Source organism: Meriones unguiculatus, chromosome 18 (assembly GCF_030254825.1).
Source record: "Meriones unguiculatus strain TT.TT164.6M chromosome 18, Bangor_MerUng_6.1, whole genome shotgun sequence".
In the NCBI taxonomy this organism is placed as follows: domain Eukaryota; kingdom Metazoa; phylum Chordata; class Mammalia; order Rodentia; family Muridae; genus Meriones; species Meriones unguiculatus.
In genome coordinates this window covers 54,631,745-54,647,323 of record NC_083365.1, presented here as the reverse complement: position 1 = coordinate 54,647,323, position 15,579 = coordinate 54,631,745, and the positions used below count along the sequence as shown (strand labels likewise).

General features: G+C 45.3%; 2 protein-coding genes across 2 annotated transcripts in view; both read right to left on the bottom strand.

Moving 5' to 3' along the window:
* Nucleotides 1-1,442, bottom strand: part of Bcl2 (BCL2 apoptosis regulator) — a 169,816-nt gene extending 168,374 nt beyond the window's left edge. Inside the window, exon 1 of the mRNA XM_021652406.2 lies at nt 67-1,442. The gene's annotated coding sequence lies outside the window, so the exon portion shown is untranslated. The remainder of the gene's footprint in view (nt 1-66) is intronic.
* Nucleotides 1,443-7,257: 5,815 nt separating this feature from the next.
* The window catches only part of Kdsr (3-ketodihydrosphingosine reductase), a 35,417-nt gene continuing 27,095 nt past the window's right edge, over nt 7,258-15,579 (bottom strand). Inside the window, exons 9-10 of the mRNA XM_021652410.2 lie at nt 14,101-14,202; nt 7,258-11,287 (exon numbers count right to left, since the gene is read on the bottom strand). Of these exons, the coding sequence (XP_021508085.1) occupies nt 11,168-11,287; nt 14,101-14,202 (222 nt within the window). The 3' untranslated portion in view covers nt 7,258-11,167. The remainder of the gene's footprint in view (nt 11,288-14,100; nt 14,203-15,579) is intronic.

The window sequence follows — 15,579 nt, the reverse complement described above, 5'->3', positions numbered from 1 at the left end:
AAGAAAATATTTCAAATGCGTCCATTGAAAGTTACATTAAACCAAATTCCTGTGCAAAGAACTTACTGTATTTTTTAAGGACTGCATGGTCTTCTGTCAAGTTTCCCCTTTTTTGGTAAAACCCAAACAAATACATAAGGCAGCGACACCATCGATCTTCAGAAGACTCCTTGTATACGCTTCTTTGAAACTTGCAATGAATCAGGAGTTGTGGGAGTAGGGGCTAGGTGGAGTGAAAATCAGGAGGGTTTCCAGATTGCGTCCTCACACTCCGGCTTCGCCGAGAATGTCAATCCGAAGGAATCCCAACCCGAGATCTCAAGAGCACCGCAGCGGGCAAAAAGGCAGCGGGGGCGGCAGATGGATTACAATTTTCGGTGCAGTATTTGCAGAAGTCCTGCGATTTCACCCCCTCCTCGGCAATTTACACTCGCGCACACACACGCTGGAGCGAAGGCATGGACCCGTTTCCACCGGACCGCTTCAGACCATCACGGGAGAAAGACGCGCAAGGGGGACGATGGAGGAGCGAGGGGGACGGGGACGGGAATCCTCTTCTAATTAAACTCCGAAGGGCCAATGCGTTTTCCGAGGCGGGAGTGGGGGGGAGGGAAAAAAAAAGCAGCTTGGATAAATGCAGGCGTGGACGCGCTGGGGCCGCCGGTGCCGAGCGAGCAGCCCGCGCGCTGTGTGTGGTGCGCTACGGGAGAAGGAGGTGGTGGGGGAGGGCTCTTTTTCCTAAAAAGGGATGACTGCTACGAAGTTCCCCCCTCCCGCCCCCTCTTCCGCTGCACCCCGCCGGCGCACCCCGCCTCCGGGCTGCGCACCCTTTCTCCTCCTCCGCTCCGGGGGGCGCTGGCGGCCCGCTCGGCGGGGACGGCCGCGGCTGGGGAGGGCCCGTGCACCGTGGTGGCGGCGGCGGCGGCGGCGGCGGCTCGGCGGGGACCGGGACGCAGGGCGGGAGGGCGGGCCGGGGAGGGAAAGGGCGGGCGCGGGGCGGGGGGCCCGGCCTCTTACTTCATTCTCCGCCGGAGCGCCTGGTTTCCTGTACGTACGTCACCGTTCATTCAAAAAAAAGAAGAAAGAAAGAGCTCCTCCGAGCGCCCGCCCGCTCGCCTGCCCGCCGCCCGGGTTAAAGGCGCCGCGGCCGTCCCGGGGAGCGCGCGCGCGCGCGCGCGCGCGCGGGGCCTCGGACACTGGTCTGGGTGGCGGCCACCCGCGGACTGCGCTGGGCCCGGGACCGTGGGTGGCGCGGGCCTCCCGGGCGGCCGCGGCTCGGTGGGTGTGTGTGGGGCCTCCTCCTCGGCCTGCGGGGCTGGCTGCTGGGTGGGCGCGCCCGTAGCAAGGGCCGGGCAAGTGGCAAGTCGCCTGCACCCTATCTAAACCAACCAGTGTGGGATGTGCACAATTGCATGGACCCTTTCTAACTGTGTGCATGGGTGTGCACAGTCCAATGGACCCTTTCTAACCACACGTATGGTGTGTGCCGTCACTGTGTACAATTGCTTGGCCCCTTTCTAGCTGCATGTGCAGTGTGTGCACAGTCACGTGGCCCCTTTCAGTGTGGTGAGTGCACAATTCCCGTGGACCTTTTCTGTGCCTGGTCCAGGGAACCCTTTCTAACCATGTGTGCCGGGTATGCACAACCAAATAGACCTTTTCTAACTGCAAGTGTAGGCTGTGCAGTCACATGGACCTTTTCTGTGTTCAGGGTGCCTGGTCACGTGGTCCCTTTCTGTGTGTGATATGTCTGCACAGTCCCACTGACCCTTTCTGTGTAGTGTGTGCACACCTGAAAGGACCCTTTCAAACCACGTGTGTGTGTGGTGTATCTACAATCACACTGACCCTTGAAACAATGTGTAGTGTGCATGACCCACGCAGCAGGTATGTACAACCCATCAGGCCCTCAGCTGACCACATCTGTGGTGTACGCATGCAACAACAGAACACTGTGTTGTCAGCTCTCAGCAACCAGGGACCTTACTGAGGCATGCATGGGTCCCAGCACAGTGGTTCCGGTGTGCTGCCCTCGGGTGAAGATGCAACTCTCACAGTCTCGCAGATAGTAACTGCAAACGAAAATAGTGAGAATAACGACGTTAGCATGCTTGTTTCTCGGGCTTTTGTGTCCTGACACCAGAAGTAGTGTAACTTGGAACAGGTCTGCGTACTCCTGCTATCGGAATCGAAGGGAAATCCAGAGCCGGCAAGGCATGCTCCTCAGAGGCTGAGGTCTCTCCTTGTCTCTTCTTAGTCGGCTGGTGGCCAACTGATGGCAATCACTGATGCTCTTGGCCTGTTGAACAGTCAAGGGAAATCCCTTGTGGAATGCTGAGTTGCCATGGAGTCCAAGCAGACATTTGATGAGTACCCGGACCCTTTTACCTGTGTCCCTGCGTGCTCCCCTTGGTGAACATGGCCAGACCTCTTTGTGGGCCAGTGAAGAGGAGAGCAGTGGTTTTGAGAGCTTAAATGCATTCAGGAGCCGTTCTTCCTCTGCCCTCACTGTCCTCGCACCGTGTTGAGGCTGGCCCCCAGGAAGTGCTAGCTGCCATCTTTCAAGGCTGTGGTCCTACCATGGCTACGTTAAGGTTTTAGATGTCCTGAGCTCTGACTAGCAGCCAGCCCATTTGGGCTTCACCTCAGCAGATGCAGCCACACAGACACGTGTCTGTCCTCACAGGCACACACTGTGTCACGGCCACCTGTGTGAAGAGCTGAGAGAAAAGATCAAGCAGATAAGTAAATAAAGCACCAAGAAAAACTGTTCATTCACAGCATGGCTCTGTTCATTCACTGCTTTCGTTTGCTACACAGGGCTCAAAAACGAATCACGTGTGTGCGGTGGACAAGCACCACAGGCTCACTGGATGACTATGGTCACGGAAACGAGATGGATGCCTACCATGTATATAAAACATTCAGACATCATCTTTTTCTCATCCCAGGTCTAAAAGGAGGTATTTAATCGATATATTAATTTTTTTATGTGTGTACATGATATGGGGTGGTGGGGAACATGTGCCTGGCAGGAAGGTCAGAGGACAACACTGTGAAGCCAGCTCTCCCCTTCCACCTTTATTTATTTACTTGAGGTAGGGGCTCATGCAGCCCAGGTGGACTTTGAGCTTGCTATGTAACAAAGGATAACCTTGAACTTAACGATCTTCCTGCCTCCACCTCCAGAGTGCTAGGACTCTAGGCGTGCACAGTGACCCACCGTTTGTGTGGGGCTGGCCATGGAACTTTGGGCTTTATGCATGCTAGGCAAACAGTGTACCAACTTAGCTACATCCTCAGCCTCCAAAGTGTTTATTTAATAAAATATGCGCTCCATATTGCACATCATTTTTTTTTCTTTTTGCTTTTTCACTTATCCCACTCTGTTAGCTACCAGACTGCCCCGTCCTGTGAGAATGGTTGTCCTCATACAAATCTGTTACTAAAGAGATGAAGAGCTTCCTAGCTTCCTTCCTAGCTTCCTGATTGGCACTGGCACTGCAGGGGCGGTGCACTGGGGGAGGACCAAGGTCCTCACAGAAATAGCAGAAAGGGCACTGGTTCTATAAAAACGGTTTAGGGGTCCTCTCAGAACCATATCTTAAACCCCAAACTACTTAAGAGGAATTGAAAGCTTTTGTACTTTTAAAACCCAGCACTGAGGGGAGGAAATGAGAGGACAAGACTCGGGGCACACATGGTGGGGGAGTACTTCTGCAAAGGGGACAGCCAGGATAAAAGGATCCCCTATCCTCAGAGAGAGACATACTCCCTGACTTCCGCTTAAGTATCTTCCCAGACTGGGTCCTCCTATGGCATCCTGACTGTGACCTTCTGGACAAATGTATTGTGGCCCTTTCACTTCCTGAGGTGGCTTCTACCTCCAAAGAGTCCAGGGCCCAACCTTTGGCGCCTCTGCTTTTCTGCATCCTGCCAGAAGGAAGGAGGGCAGGATGCAGAGCCTGCCGCTGGACTTAAGTGTCTGCAGGGCCTGCTAGCCTTTTCATTCCCTGCTAAACAGAGAGCTTTCACTGCGAGGCTGCCCCCTGCTGGTTGGTGCTTCACAGGGTTACTCAAAGTTCTCGAGGATGAATGTGAAGGTTCCCCCAAGCTTATGAAACTGAAAAAGAATACTTTATAAGGAATAGAGCACTGGTTAATGCAAGTATATATAAAGTCTTTCCAGCTTTAGAACTTCAGAAAATGAGGGAAGAGGCCCTTCACAGAGCAACATTAATAATAGAAAGATGCATTTTACAAGTAGCCATTTCGGTTATTTCCTGTCAAAATTGTAACAAAAAAATATGGTAGAAACGAATCTGGAAAGTGAATAAATAAGAGATAGAGAGGCTGGAACTCCATATAACCTGAGTAAAATAAACTACTTAAAAACCATTTCATAGGCCTGGAATGTAAGGCAAAGGGCTACCTTTTAATTTCCCAGGTCCTTCCTATGTATGCATCAGACTCCTGTGCAGAGCAGTGCAATGTCAGGGTTTGGCAAGCACTGCAAAAGCCCCAGGGGTGGTGTTCCCAGTACATGCAGGCTCAGACCTTTCTTCCCATGACTGGCCACATATTTGTCTGTTCTGTGCTGTCCAGCCGTTCTTGTCATAACTAGGAAACACTTTTATCAGATTTAAGCAATTAAGTATCAACTTACCCTAGAAACTCACCTGACTAGTTTACAGTGGATCCTAAGCCTCATAAACCCACCACAAAAAAAAAAAAAAAAAAAAAAAAGCCAGAATCTCTATGAGCCATGAACAAGAAGTCAGCCACACTGGCGTTCAAATTTAATGGGGAGCAAGGGCCTGGGTTCTGAGTGCCCACCTGTGTGAGGCTCTAGGTTAAATGGCCAGCACCAGAACAGCAATTCAGAAACAGGGGCAAATGGTCCTCACTTTTGGTTTACAAAACATAGCATACAGAATTGACTTTCAAATGAATGGCCTAACATTTAAGGTGAAGTAGGCCAAGAGGAGGAACCTGTCTGACACTTTCCAAAGTCTGCTTGTTTCTGGATTGCAACTGCAGTGGCTGAACAAACGGGTGGGAAGTCACCGTCCATACCAAGGGGGCAGAACTGACATTCCTCTGTGCAGTGACTACACATGGTTGCTTTTTGCAGAGCTCAGTGTCTCCTGGACATTAACTGCAAACAAAAATAGTTAGAATAATTAAAGCTAGTGTCCTTGTTTCTAGGGCTTTTGTAAGTTACACAAGCAGGATAACTTAGAACAGGTCTGAGTACTCCTCTGCTATGGAGGGGAAGTCCAGAAGCAGTAAGGCATGCTACTCAGAGGCTGAGGTCTCTCCTTGTCTCTTAGTCGGCTGGTGACCGACTGATGACAGTCACTGATGCTCCTGGCCTTCTGTTACCTCCCCCCACCTCTATCAAGATGTCATCCTTCCTGTGTAGCTCCCTTTCCTACTATTTTCATATGGTCACTGGTCATACTGTTTAAGCCTAATAACCGTGTCCTCACCTGAGGACACCAAGACCAACCCTATTTCTAAAGGCCAAGCACTTCAACATCTTTTGAGGTGATATCTGAGGTGATATTATGTCTTTCATGAGGTGTCTTTCAAACAGATGAAGATTACAAGCCTCAATCTGCAAGGCTGAGGCAACATAAACATGGAATTCCAGGGGACACCACAGCCTTTCTGGAACGGAAATCTCGTTCACTTCTGCTCAGTAGAGTTCAAAGGCTCTCATTCCTTTCTGACCCCATCTTCCCAGACCTACCTCCCCCTTGCCCTTCTCATAGCTGTATTAACTTTTCATGGCTTTCTTGTCTTCTTTGTCCTTATTTTCCCTTTAGCAGTTCAGGGGATCCAACCCAGGGCCTCTCACATGCCAGGCAAGAACTCTACCACTGCACTGTGTCCGTTAAGTTTCTTTTGACCCCACATTCTGTTCCTTTCTTTAAAACAAACCCAACTTCCCATCTAGGAAATTCCTATCAGTTCCTTAAGTTTCAGCTCAAACACTTCTGCGAAACCAGCCCCGACTTCTCCAGAAAGCCTTCAGACTCCACCCATGCTCCGTAGACGTGGTTTGTTTTAGACACTAGGAGCTGAAACTACAGAAGCCTGAGGTAGAATCCTGGCTCCACTGATTTGACAGCTGTGATCTTGAGGTGGCTAATGAATCTCTGAACACCCTCATCTATAATGACTGTTACTCGTAGTACGCTCATACGTATAGTTTCGTGAAGATTAAAGCGTTCAACAGTGAATGCCTCGAACTTATCTGTTCTGTACTCATCACCATAGCTTAGTCAAACTTCCTGTCAGTCACAGCACACTTTCTGGCTATTCCCTACTAGATTATCAATCACTTGAGGGAAGAGACTATCTTTGGTATATTCCTTGCCTACAAAAGCACTTGGCATCCAAATCTTTGTGACATAAAACTCAATAGCTTCTACTCAAAGAAGTGAGTGATGGTGGTTTCTCTTCCTCTAGGAAGACATATAGCATAAGGATATAACAAGAGATAGAGGTAAGGATATTGCAGACACCAAAGGGGCAAGGGGATAGAGGAGAAGAAAGGACTACCTACAGTCACCAGAAGGGGCAGGAAAAGTACACAGGTGATACCTCTGGTACCTGGCCAGCAGGCTCACCACTGGAATTCAACCAATGTATGTAAATCAAGGAAAAATTAGGGTTTACATAAACTCATTAGTGAAGTGGAAATCAAGAAATAATTTTTCTTCTAAACATTCAAACATCCAAATTATAGAAATGATATCACATGTCATTTGAAGATAAAATTTTCAAATTTAAAGAAACGTTCAGCTTGCAATTCAAGATTCCCCCAAAATGATATGCTTAATGAAACATCTTAATAAAGCTCATCATTGAGTGTAACAAATAAGAGTAATTTAAAAGTATGAACAAGAAAATAATATAATCAACACACAGATGAAGAAAATGTATATAGTAAAATTTAACAGACATATTAATTAAAGAATATGAAAGAACTTACAGCAAATAGGAAATGAGATACTGTCAACCTAAGAAATGTTATCTATGAAAATCTTACCAGTTGTCTTACATACAGTAGTGAGATAACTGAACATTTCCCCCTTAAAGTGAGGAAAAGCAGCAAAGGAATACCTGCAATGAAAAAGGCCTTTAAAGAACATCCTGTCAGTGTGAGCAAGCATGTCTCCTTACAGCTTGCAAAGTTCACAGAAAATGTAGGATCAAGGGTCAGGAAATCTATTTGCATATGAAATGTAACTGTTCAAAACGCTTTATTAAATTCCACATTTCTTAAGCTTTTACTCACACAAACAGACCATAATTGAAATAAATGTTTAGACTCCTAAGTATATATCGTAAAAATATTATTTCCTAAAAATAATAAAAACCAGGTCTTGTGCAATGCCTAGGAAGCCAATAGAGACATCATTATAAAAGACTTTTCTATTTTGATTAAGTATCTTCAAAAAGACAAATTCCTAGAAAAATAAATTCTCAGATCAGTAAAGCTTGTTTCCCACTTATTTTGTGTGTGTAATTAATCAATACAGATATTAAAGTTGTTACAATACTGCCACATTTGTCACAGTACCACCCTACAGTACTGCCCTGCCACTGTACTCCCACAAAAGCTTTTAAAGTAGCAACCCTGTCCTAAAATGTATCAAAACAGCCATGTGCTCTTTGTCAATGTCTTAAGAGTTCATGCCTCAAACAAATGTAAAATATAATGGCAATTCTCTCCTTTTCAAGATATCAAGCCCATAGCCCTCCATTAATCTAGCAAGATCAGAGCAGCAGGCTCCAGTCTAGAACTGGAGGGTGGCAGTCAACAGGGGCCTTTAAAGCTGAGATCCTAAGGAATTAGGGATATAAGAAAGACACAAAGCATCTTCTAGCAAAAAGTACGAATTTAACTGTGACCAAGACACATTTCAATTAGAACACAATGTAATAAGCTTAAATATGATGACATAATTCACTGTACAGCCTTCTAGAAAGACAAATGCATATGATCCTTTGAATTGGAGCAACTGTTATAAAAATGTTCTCATCAGTTATCAGAAATTTATCTTAAAGGTTTTGCTTTCAGGAATCAATATGTAGTTTAAAAAGTCCAGATAAATACATACCATTCAATCATATATAAGTACTAATTGAAAGAGACCACAACAACATTCTAAATCATCACCTGTGCAAATTACTAAACTTTAAAACTGTAAGAGTAAACAATTTTGATAAAAAATGTTTTTGGACTAGGACGAGGAATCAAATCCAGAGCCCTACACGCCAGGCACAAACCCTCCCACAGAATCACTTCCCTAGTCCATGACCTTTTTTTCTTTAATAAATAAATGAGGATTGTTTCCTATTCACTCTCAATTACAAAGAGTCCCTAAATATATGTTGGAATTTATATAGCAGAATGATAATAATTTTCAGAGAAACTTAAGGATATACGACAGTAAAACAGTATTACCCGAACTAATAGCACAGGCATTCAGAACTGACACCCACAAACTTCTGGTCACACAGAGGAAACAGTGTAACAGAACTAGAAGCCTAGGGTCAGGTTTAGTGACTCAGCAGCCTGACTCAGCCTTAGCAAGAGGTAAAGAATGGCATGTGTTCAACTCTGGGGGGTGGGGGAGCGGGGAGGAACTGATGATCCCCCTAGCATTTGGACAAGTGCTTCCTAACCCCAGCAACCATTCTTTTTGTGAGCAGAAAAATGGGATACTTCCACATCTGGGATGAGATCACACCTTTTGGGGGCACTGCTGAAACGCTGCATTCCATGCACTTGTTTCAGAGTTCACAATCAGTTGGACTTTTCAAAGGTAACATAGAACACGTGCTGAGGTACAGGGCATTTGCATGGAGTCTGGTAAAGTCAACAGACAGGTACATTATGCTGATGTGACACTAAGAAAAACAATATTCCCACATCAAGTTCACCTGTACTTATGGAATCAACTTTAGAAGAAAAAAATAAAGCTAATTTCAAACCTTTGTGAGTAAGGGTGTTGAGGCCTCTAACACCTTGGACAAGATTCCTGCCACAGCATCGCGATCCCTGCAAACCTGACTTAAACTGGGCTAGGGTCAGTACCACCCACCATGACACAAGGCTCTTCAATTTGTTTCAGGCATGATCCACACAGTCATCCTCTAGCTAAGGACTGTCTGAAAATGGTACAATGAAAAAGCTAACTGTACTGTGTCTGATGCCCTCTTGGCCTAGATCTTAACAGAATAGTGGAAAGTGCCAACTGTCCTGGAACATTTACAGGAAAATAAAGTTGGAAACTGTCCACATAGGAATGCAGTTCTTTCATCAGGAACCTGTCCAATGTGACCGAAGTTGCAAACTTTGGCTAGATCGGACTAGAGGGGTCTTGGAACCATCTTGGCATTATCAACCTACTCCTGTAAACAGCAATGATGTTATAACGGGCAATGCATATAATAAAGAGTATCTTCTGTAACAATATCTAAAATATGTTCTCAGATCTTGATAAAAATGGAGCCACTAAATATCTTATTAGTTAAAATCTAAGTCACAATAAAGTCAAGAGTTTGACTATTTCAAAGAGCAAAAATGCTTGGCTCATTGGCTATGGTGGTGCAAAGCTGTACTGCCAGCACTCGGTGGCTGGGGCAGAAGACTAAGCCACACAGAGGTTAAACCCATCTTTTTAAAAGAAAGAAAAAGAGGGGGAAAAAAGTTTGTCATGGCAGTAATTTCTAAGTTGTCAAACACCTTTTGTTTGTTTTTGGTTTTATAACACTAAGTTTTCCCTTTGAGCGTAGAGGTACTAAATTGGAATGCAGTACTTTGTATATAAGGAGGCCGGGACTGGGAGCTGTCCAGTGGACAGCATGAGTGGGGACAGAGGCTGGATTCATCATAGGCACTTGACACGGATTCGCTCAAGGAATAGCAGACCTGCAAGCCCTAGCACATGCCCACATGCTGCAGCCAGAGGGCAAGAGACTTTACCATGCTAAAGATGCTGCTCAGAGTCTCTGTGAGAGACAGAGCAGCTGAACACCTCACTTCCCAAGAGAGGATCTTCAAAATCAGTCATCTTCTCAGAGTAGTAAGACTGAAAAATACACAACCTTTCCTAAAGCTACAGTATGCTGTGAGGATATGAATGCTATGCTTTTAATTTTTTTTTTTTACTTTAATGAATTCATGAATTTAAAAAGCCAAGTCAAAAAAAAAAATCTGTGTTGGTCTCCACCTTTTTGTTTTCCTTTGTTTTTGTTTTTTTTTTTTAAACAAAAATATTACAGAATAATCAAAACTAGAAAGAGAGATAAAAACAGAGAGGCTGAGCTGGAATGGAATTGTGAACTTCAGGTCATCATGGCTATTGAAGAAACTGTAAACTTTTAAGCTTCTATGAAATTTTATTTCTCTTCAGAAAACACGTAAAGAGGCTGCCTTTCCCCATGAGTGAAAAATGAAAATGTTCTAAGCATTAGTCTTAAGAAGACAAGGACACCTGATCTGCCATCACAAAGGACTCGTCCCTTGCCTTCCTCTGTGCTGCTCTCTCATCCCCCTTGCATCTTACGGGATCAAAGAGAGAGAGAAGCCAGCTTCACTAGCAGAAGGGAGTCCCAAACACCACACCGAGGTGCTGAGGGCCAGACTCGGGCCACATCATGGAAGACACACCTTGACTAACATACACTGAAAAATTATATAAAAAAATTTTTAAAGATTAAAACCCAGACCATCTTTCATGAAAAATTAAAAACCAAAAATCAAAAGCTCTCAAAAGTTAATGTGCCACAAAGTGCATTTCTTGATCCCTATGGGCAAGAGGGAGGATAAATGAAAAGACTGAATTTGCCATCCTGGAATTCCATTCTTTACCCTGTTTTCCTGTCATTAGTTCTCACGCTCTCAGCGCTCCACCTCAAAGACCCAGAAACCAAATGGTGCCCTGGTCCACATTTGCATAGTGTTGACAGTAATACTGTAGAGACGAACTTCTGCCCCTCTGCTTGCAGCCAGATTTCTGAACAGCACTGGGTCCACTCTGACATATTCAAAAACAAGACAGTGAGTCTGGAGGCCAAAAATCGAGTTCCTTTAGCAGCACAGTATTCAAATCACTGCATTCAGTCTTTGTCCGAGGGGCAAGAATTAAGCAGTTTTGTCTACGATTTCAGGTTTTGCTTTCTGCACCATGCAGCGGCGAACTATATTATCAAAACTTCCAAGGTAAAACAAAGCAATTGTTCGGAAAAGGCCCATGGTGACCACCTGCAAGATAAAGGGAGACCTTTCAGCTCATCGAACAGAACAGTACAATAGCCCATTTTAAAGTAGTTTAGTCTCTACTAAACAGTTTCTAGGACACATCTAATCTTCTCCAAGAACAAGTATAATGAAAACTTTGTAAATGCCAGTAATTCCCAAGAACAGAATACGTCTGCTTTATACACTGGATAGTCTGAGCCGGCCAGACAGTCAACAATATTTGTCTGAATTAACAAAATCCAACCATAAAAAGAACAATATGGGTATTCTCAGAAGACAGGGTTATAAGGCCTAGGGATGGTGCACTCCAGCACTCCAGATAGCCACACCAGAATCAAGACTTTTTGGCTAGTTTATGTTCTGAGTACTGAGCCCTTTTGCTGGGTGCTGAGGTCAGTAAAGTGAGAAATGTATATTCCACTCCTCTCTGAACTGACTTGTTTATTTGTTGAGACAAAGTCTCAGTATGTGGCTTAGACTGGTCCCAGCTCCTCGTCACCAGTGATGCTCTGGCCTCAGCCTTCTAAGACGCTGTGATGACGGTGGGCATGCACCTGGCTTATAATGGGAAGAGAATCAAGGAAGAAAGAAACCCCTGTCTTGGAGACAAGGCAGCATTACCCATGGCCACCTATCCTTCCCAGTGACAGACTCTCACTACAGCAACTCCAAAGCCTCACGGAAAAATACACATTTGCAGATATGCAAGGACTGAAAAAGCACTGTCTCCCAGGTTTCTTTTTCCAAAGAGAGTAAGATAAAGAAAGTGAGGGGTCACCAAAGTTAAACACTACCATGTGATCCGGTGTTCTGAAATTTGCAAATATCTCAGGGACAAGGCCAGCAATGAAGTGACAATAAAATAACAGGCTGGGGATGCGGCTCGGCTGGCTAAGTGTGTTTCTAGCATGTAAGAAGTTCTGGCTCCCATTCCTAACACTACATAAAAAGGCCTGATGGCATCCACCTGAGATCACAGCACATAGAGGAAGACACAAGAGGGTCAGAACTTGCCTCTTTGTTCAAGGTCATCATTTCAAAAAACTTAAGGGAAAAATAACAGAAAAGGACAAAAAATAACACTGTAACATTCAGCCGTGAAGACAAGAAAGTTGTGTCAAATACAGATCTAAGCATAATGATAATACAGCTGTGTAGGGACATGAGCAAGGGGAGTAGAGTGTGCGGCAGAGCCCGCCCTCCTGCTCCAGGCTAACGGCAACAACATGAGGCAACAGGATGCAGCAGCACATCCCCAGGTAGTGGGACAAAGAGTGGAGGCTTTGCTGACACAGGGGTGGCTGTCTCAGAGATGGGCACTCAGACAGGCTGAGGAGGCTGTTTTCTCACAAAGCCTTAGGTAAGGGCATGAGTGAGTGTATGGGGGACTTCCGAGAAAGCTAAACGGAAGGTGGGAAAGGGCAAACAAGTAAAAAGATGGAGAGGAGCCAGGGCCTCGGGAGCAGATGAAAGAGGTGTCTCTCGGGAGAGCTTCAGAGGAGTGGGATGATGCCACAGGGCCCTGAAGCAGTGGACACATGACTAGTAGACAGAGGAGTGACCCAGAGTGTAAACGTGGGCTTCAGTTGAGAACAATGTGTCAACTCAATTGAATCAAAGGTATTATACTTGGCATCATTTCTGTGACGTGGCATTGGTAAGAAGGGACGAGACTGCTTGTGGACAGGGGCAGGCTCTGTGCTCTGACCCAACTTGGGCATCCTAGAACTCCTGTTTTGTGTAGGTGCTGGCTGCTGGGTACAGTGACAAGAGTGACACGGGCCCTGTCCCCAAAGATCTTATACCTAACAATGTTTACTGTTAGACAACCATATGACAGGGCGTGCATTTCAGAACCAGACACAAGGTTAGGAAAGGGCCAGACAAAAAACGCCTAGGGAGTTATCTGAATGTACCTTACACAAATCGTTACAGACCCCAGTGCTTTGTCCACAATGATCCTTGGCTTTGTGATCCTAAGCATTCCTTCCATTGTAGCTCTAATCATTCATCTGCTATCAGCATTACCTCACCCACAGCAAACTCGTCAAGGGTTAGCGAACCCTCTTACACCTAAGTAGCTGGGGAAGACAGGTAACTGTATCAACAGGAACTAAACTTTCAGGCCTGAGAGATGGTTCAGTGGTCAAGAACACATGATGTTCCTCCAGAGGGCCTGAGTTCAATTCCCAGCACCTAGCTGGCAGCTTCCAACTCCGTAAATCCAGTTCCAGGGAACCCAATGTTCTCTTCCAGCTGCCACGGGCACTGAACACACATGGTTTACACACATGCAGGCCAACCACTCACACACATACATTTTTTTTTAAAAGAAATTAAAATTGAATTCTAAGAGTTGAACTTTCATGGGTCCTGGATCAAACTATTAAGGACAGGGTGTCTCTGTTGCTATGAGAGTGTCCTCAGCTTAGCTCTCAGTGGCTTGCTACACTAGAAAAGGGTTTCTAACGTAATGTCTGAAGAACAATGCTACCCCCACACAATTCCACACCAACTATTACTTCTTGAACACTTGAGATCACGGCTTCTTTACTGAAGACATGGGTGAACACTCAACAACAGAGACAGCCCTTCATCCGCTGCAGGGCCTGGCACCTCACTTCTACCCAGTATACACCCTTAGCCCAAATGTCTACTTATTATTGGTAGAGAAAGAAAAAAACTCTTGTGTTTAAAATTACTGCACTCTACTCTAAATCTTTTTTCTCACAGAAGCTGAATGAGGTTTGTCTTATCATTCCATCCATTTTGTCAGTCTGTGTGTCCATGTGGTTGCTGGCAAAGAAAGGGCTTACCTGCTGGAGTCCTTCAGTGATGGAAGTCACTGGTGCCATCCCACAGGTCAGGGAGGACAGCATGTACCCATCCGAGCCAATGGAACTATTAAAATTCCCTTGCTAAAAAAGAAGCAAGCAGAGAGTGGTCTGGGGTAAGCTTAAAGGAGTCCGCTCAACACTGGAGAAACAATGAAGTATGCCCCTTCACTTCACATGGGGATTGCAACTTAGAATATACCAGAACTAAAACAATGGACATAGAGACTTAGCGCATATCTGGTTCTGAAAGAGTCCACAGATCCCTGTGGGTTCCAGACTCTTTGAGGGTTCCTAGGCACAATACCACTGTCAAATAATACTGAGACATTAGCCGCTCTCCACCTTTGTACTGATGCACAAAACAGCCGCGGGGTAAACCAGAGTTTTTGTTAGTTTGGGCCAGTGGCACGAATGTAGTCATTGCCACTGCTACCGTAGCAACAGAGAAAAGACAACATAAAAACAGTTTTTAGGAACTTGAAGACACATCTTACTTAAAACGCCTGAGAAAACTGAAAGGTTGATCATTTTATTAAACTGCGGCCCCTGAGGACATCTCTCCTCCACACAAGTTTCCCCATTACCCTCCCTTAGCTACAGTTAACCAAGGTCTGAAAGGGCAAGTGTGAAATCCCAGAAACAAGTGACTCCTAAGTGGAAAGTGCATGTTGCCTGCACAGTACACCGGCATCTTGGGCTGCCCAGCTCTGTCCTGCCTGAGGTATGTCTCTTCTTTGTTCGTCGATATAGTCAAGGGTTTAATTCATTAATTAAATTGATCTGGGGTTTGTTTGTTTTTGAGACAAGGTTTCAGGGTATCCTTCATCTCCCCAGGTAATTGAGGATGACCCTGAATTTCTGATCCTCTTGCTTCTGCCACAGTGCTGTGATTGATTGTAGGTGTATTTTACCATACTCAGTTTATGTGGCTAGGGAGGGACTAGGGCTTCAGGCACGCTACGCTTTCACTCTCCCAACTGAGCCTCATCCCCAGCTAAGCTTTTCCAGACACAGCATACACAAGCACCATCCTACGTTTTAGGCTCATCTTGGTCCATCTCCTATAGAACACCAGGAGGAGGGCTCCTGTTTCTCCTGTGACAAATAAGAAATTCACTCCAACTGCTTCTGCTTAACTGGGACTACTAAAGGATGGTTGACACCTTGAAGAAAAGGCCTCTTGGAATGGCTGAGCTGAACTTCCTCACTTGGGTCTGAGGCATAAATGGGGCAGATGAATGAAGTGAATTTGCAGCTTTTAGAAAAACCACAGAATACATATGTGGGTGATAATAAAATCTGAACTTTTAGGGAAAAATTAAGAATTATGAAAACTTTATCTAGCAGCATGAGACTGTTGGGTTTCTGATTATTTCCCTGATCTCTGATGAATGTGACTTTTGATAGCTCATGGATTCCATATTTTCCAAATGATTAATGCATGTTTTCAAATGATGA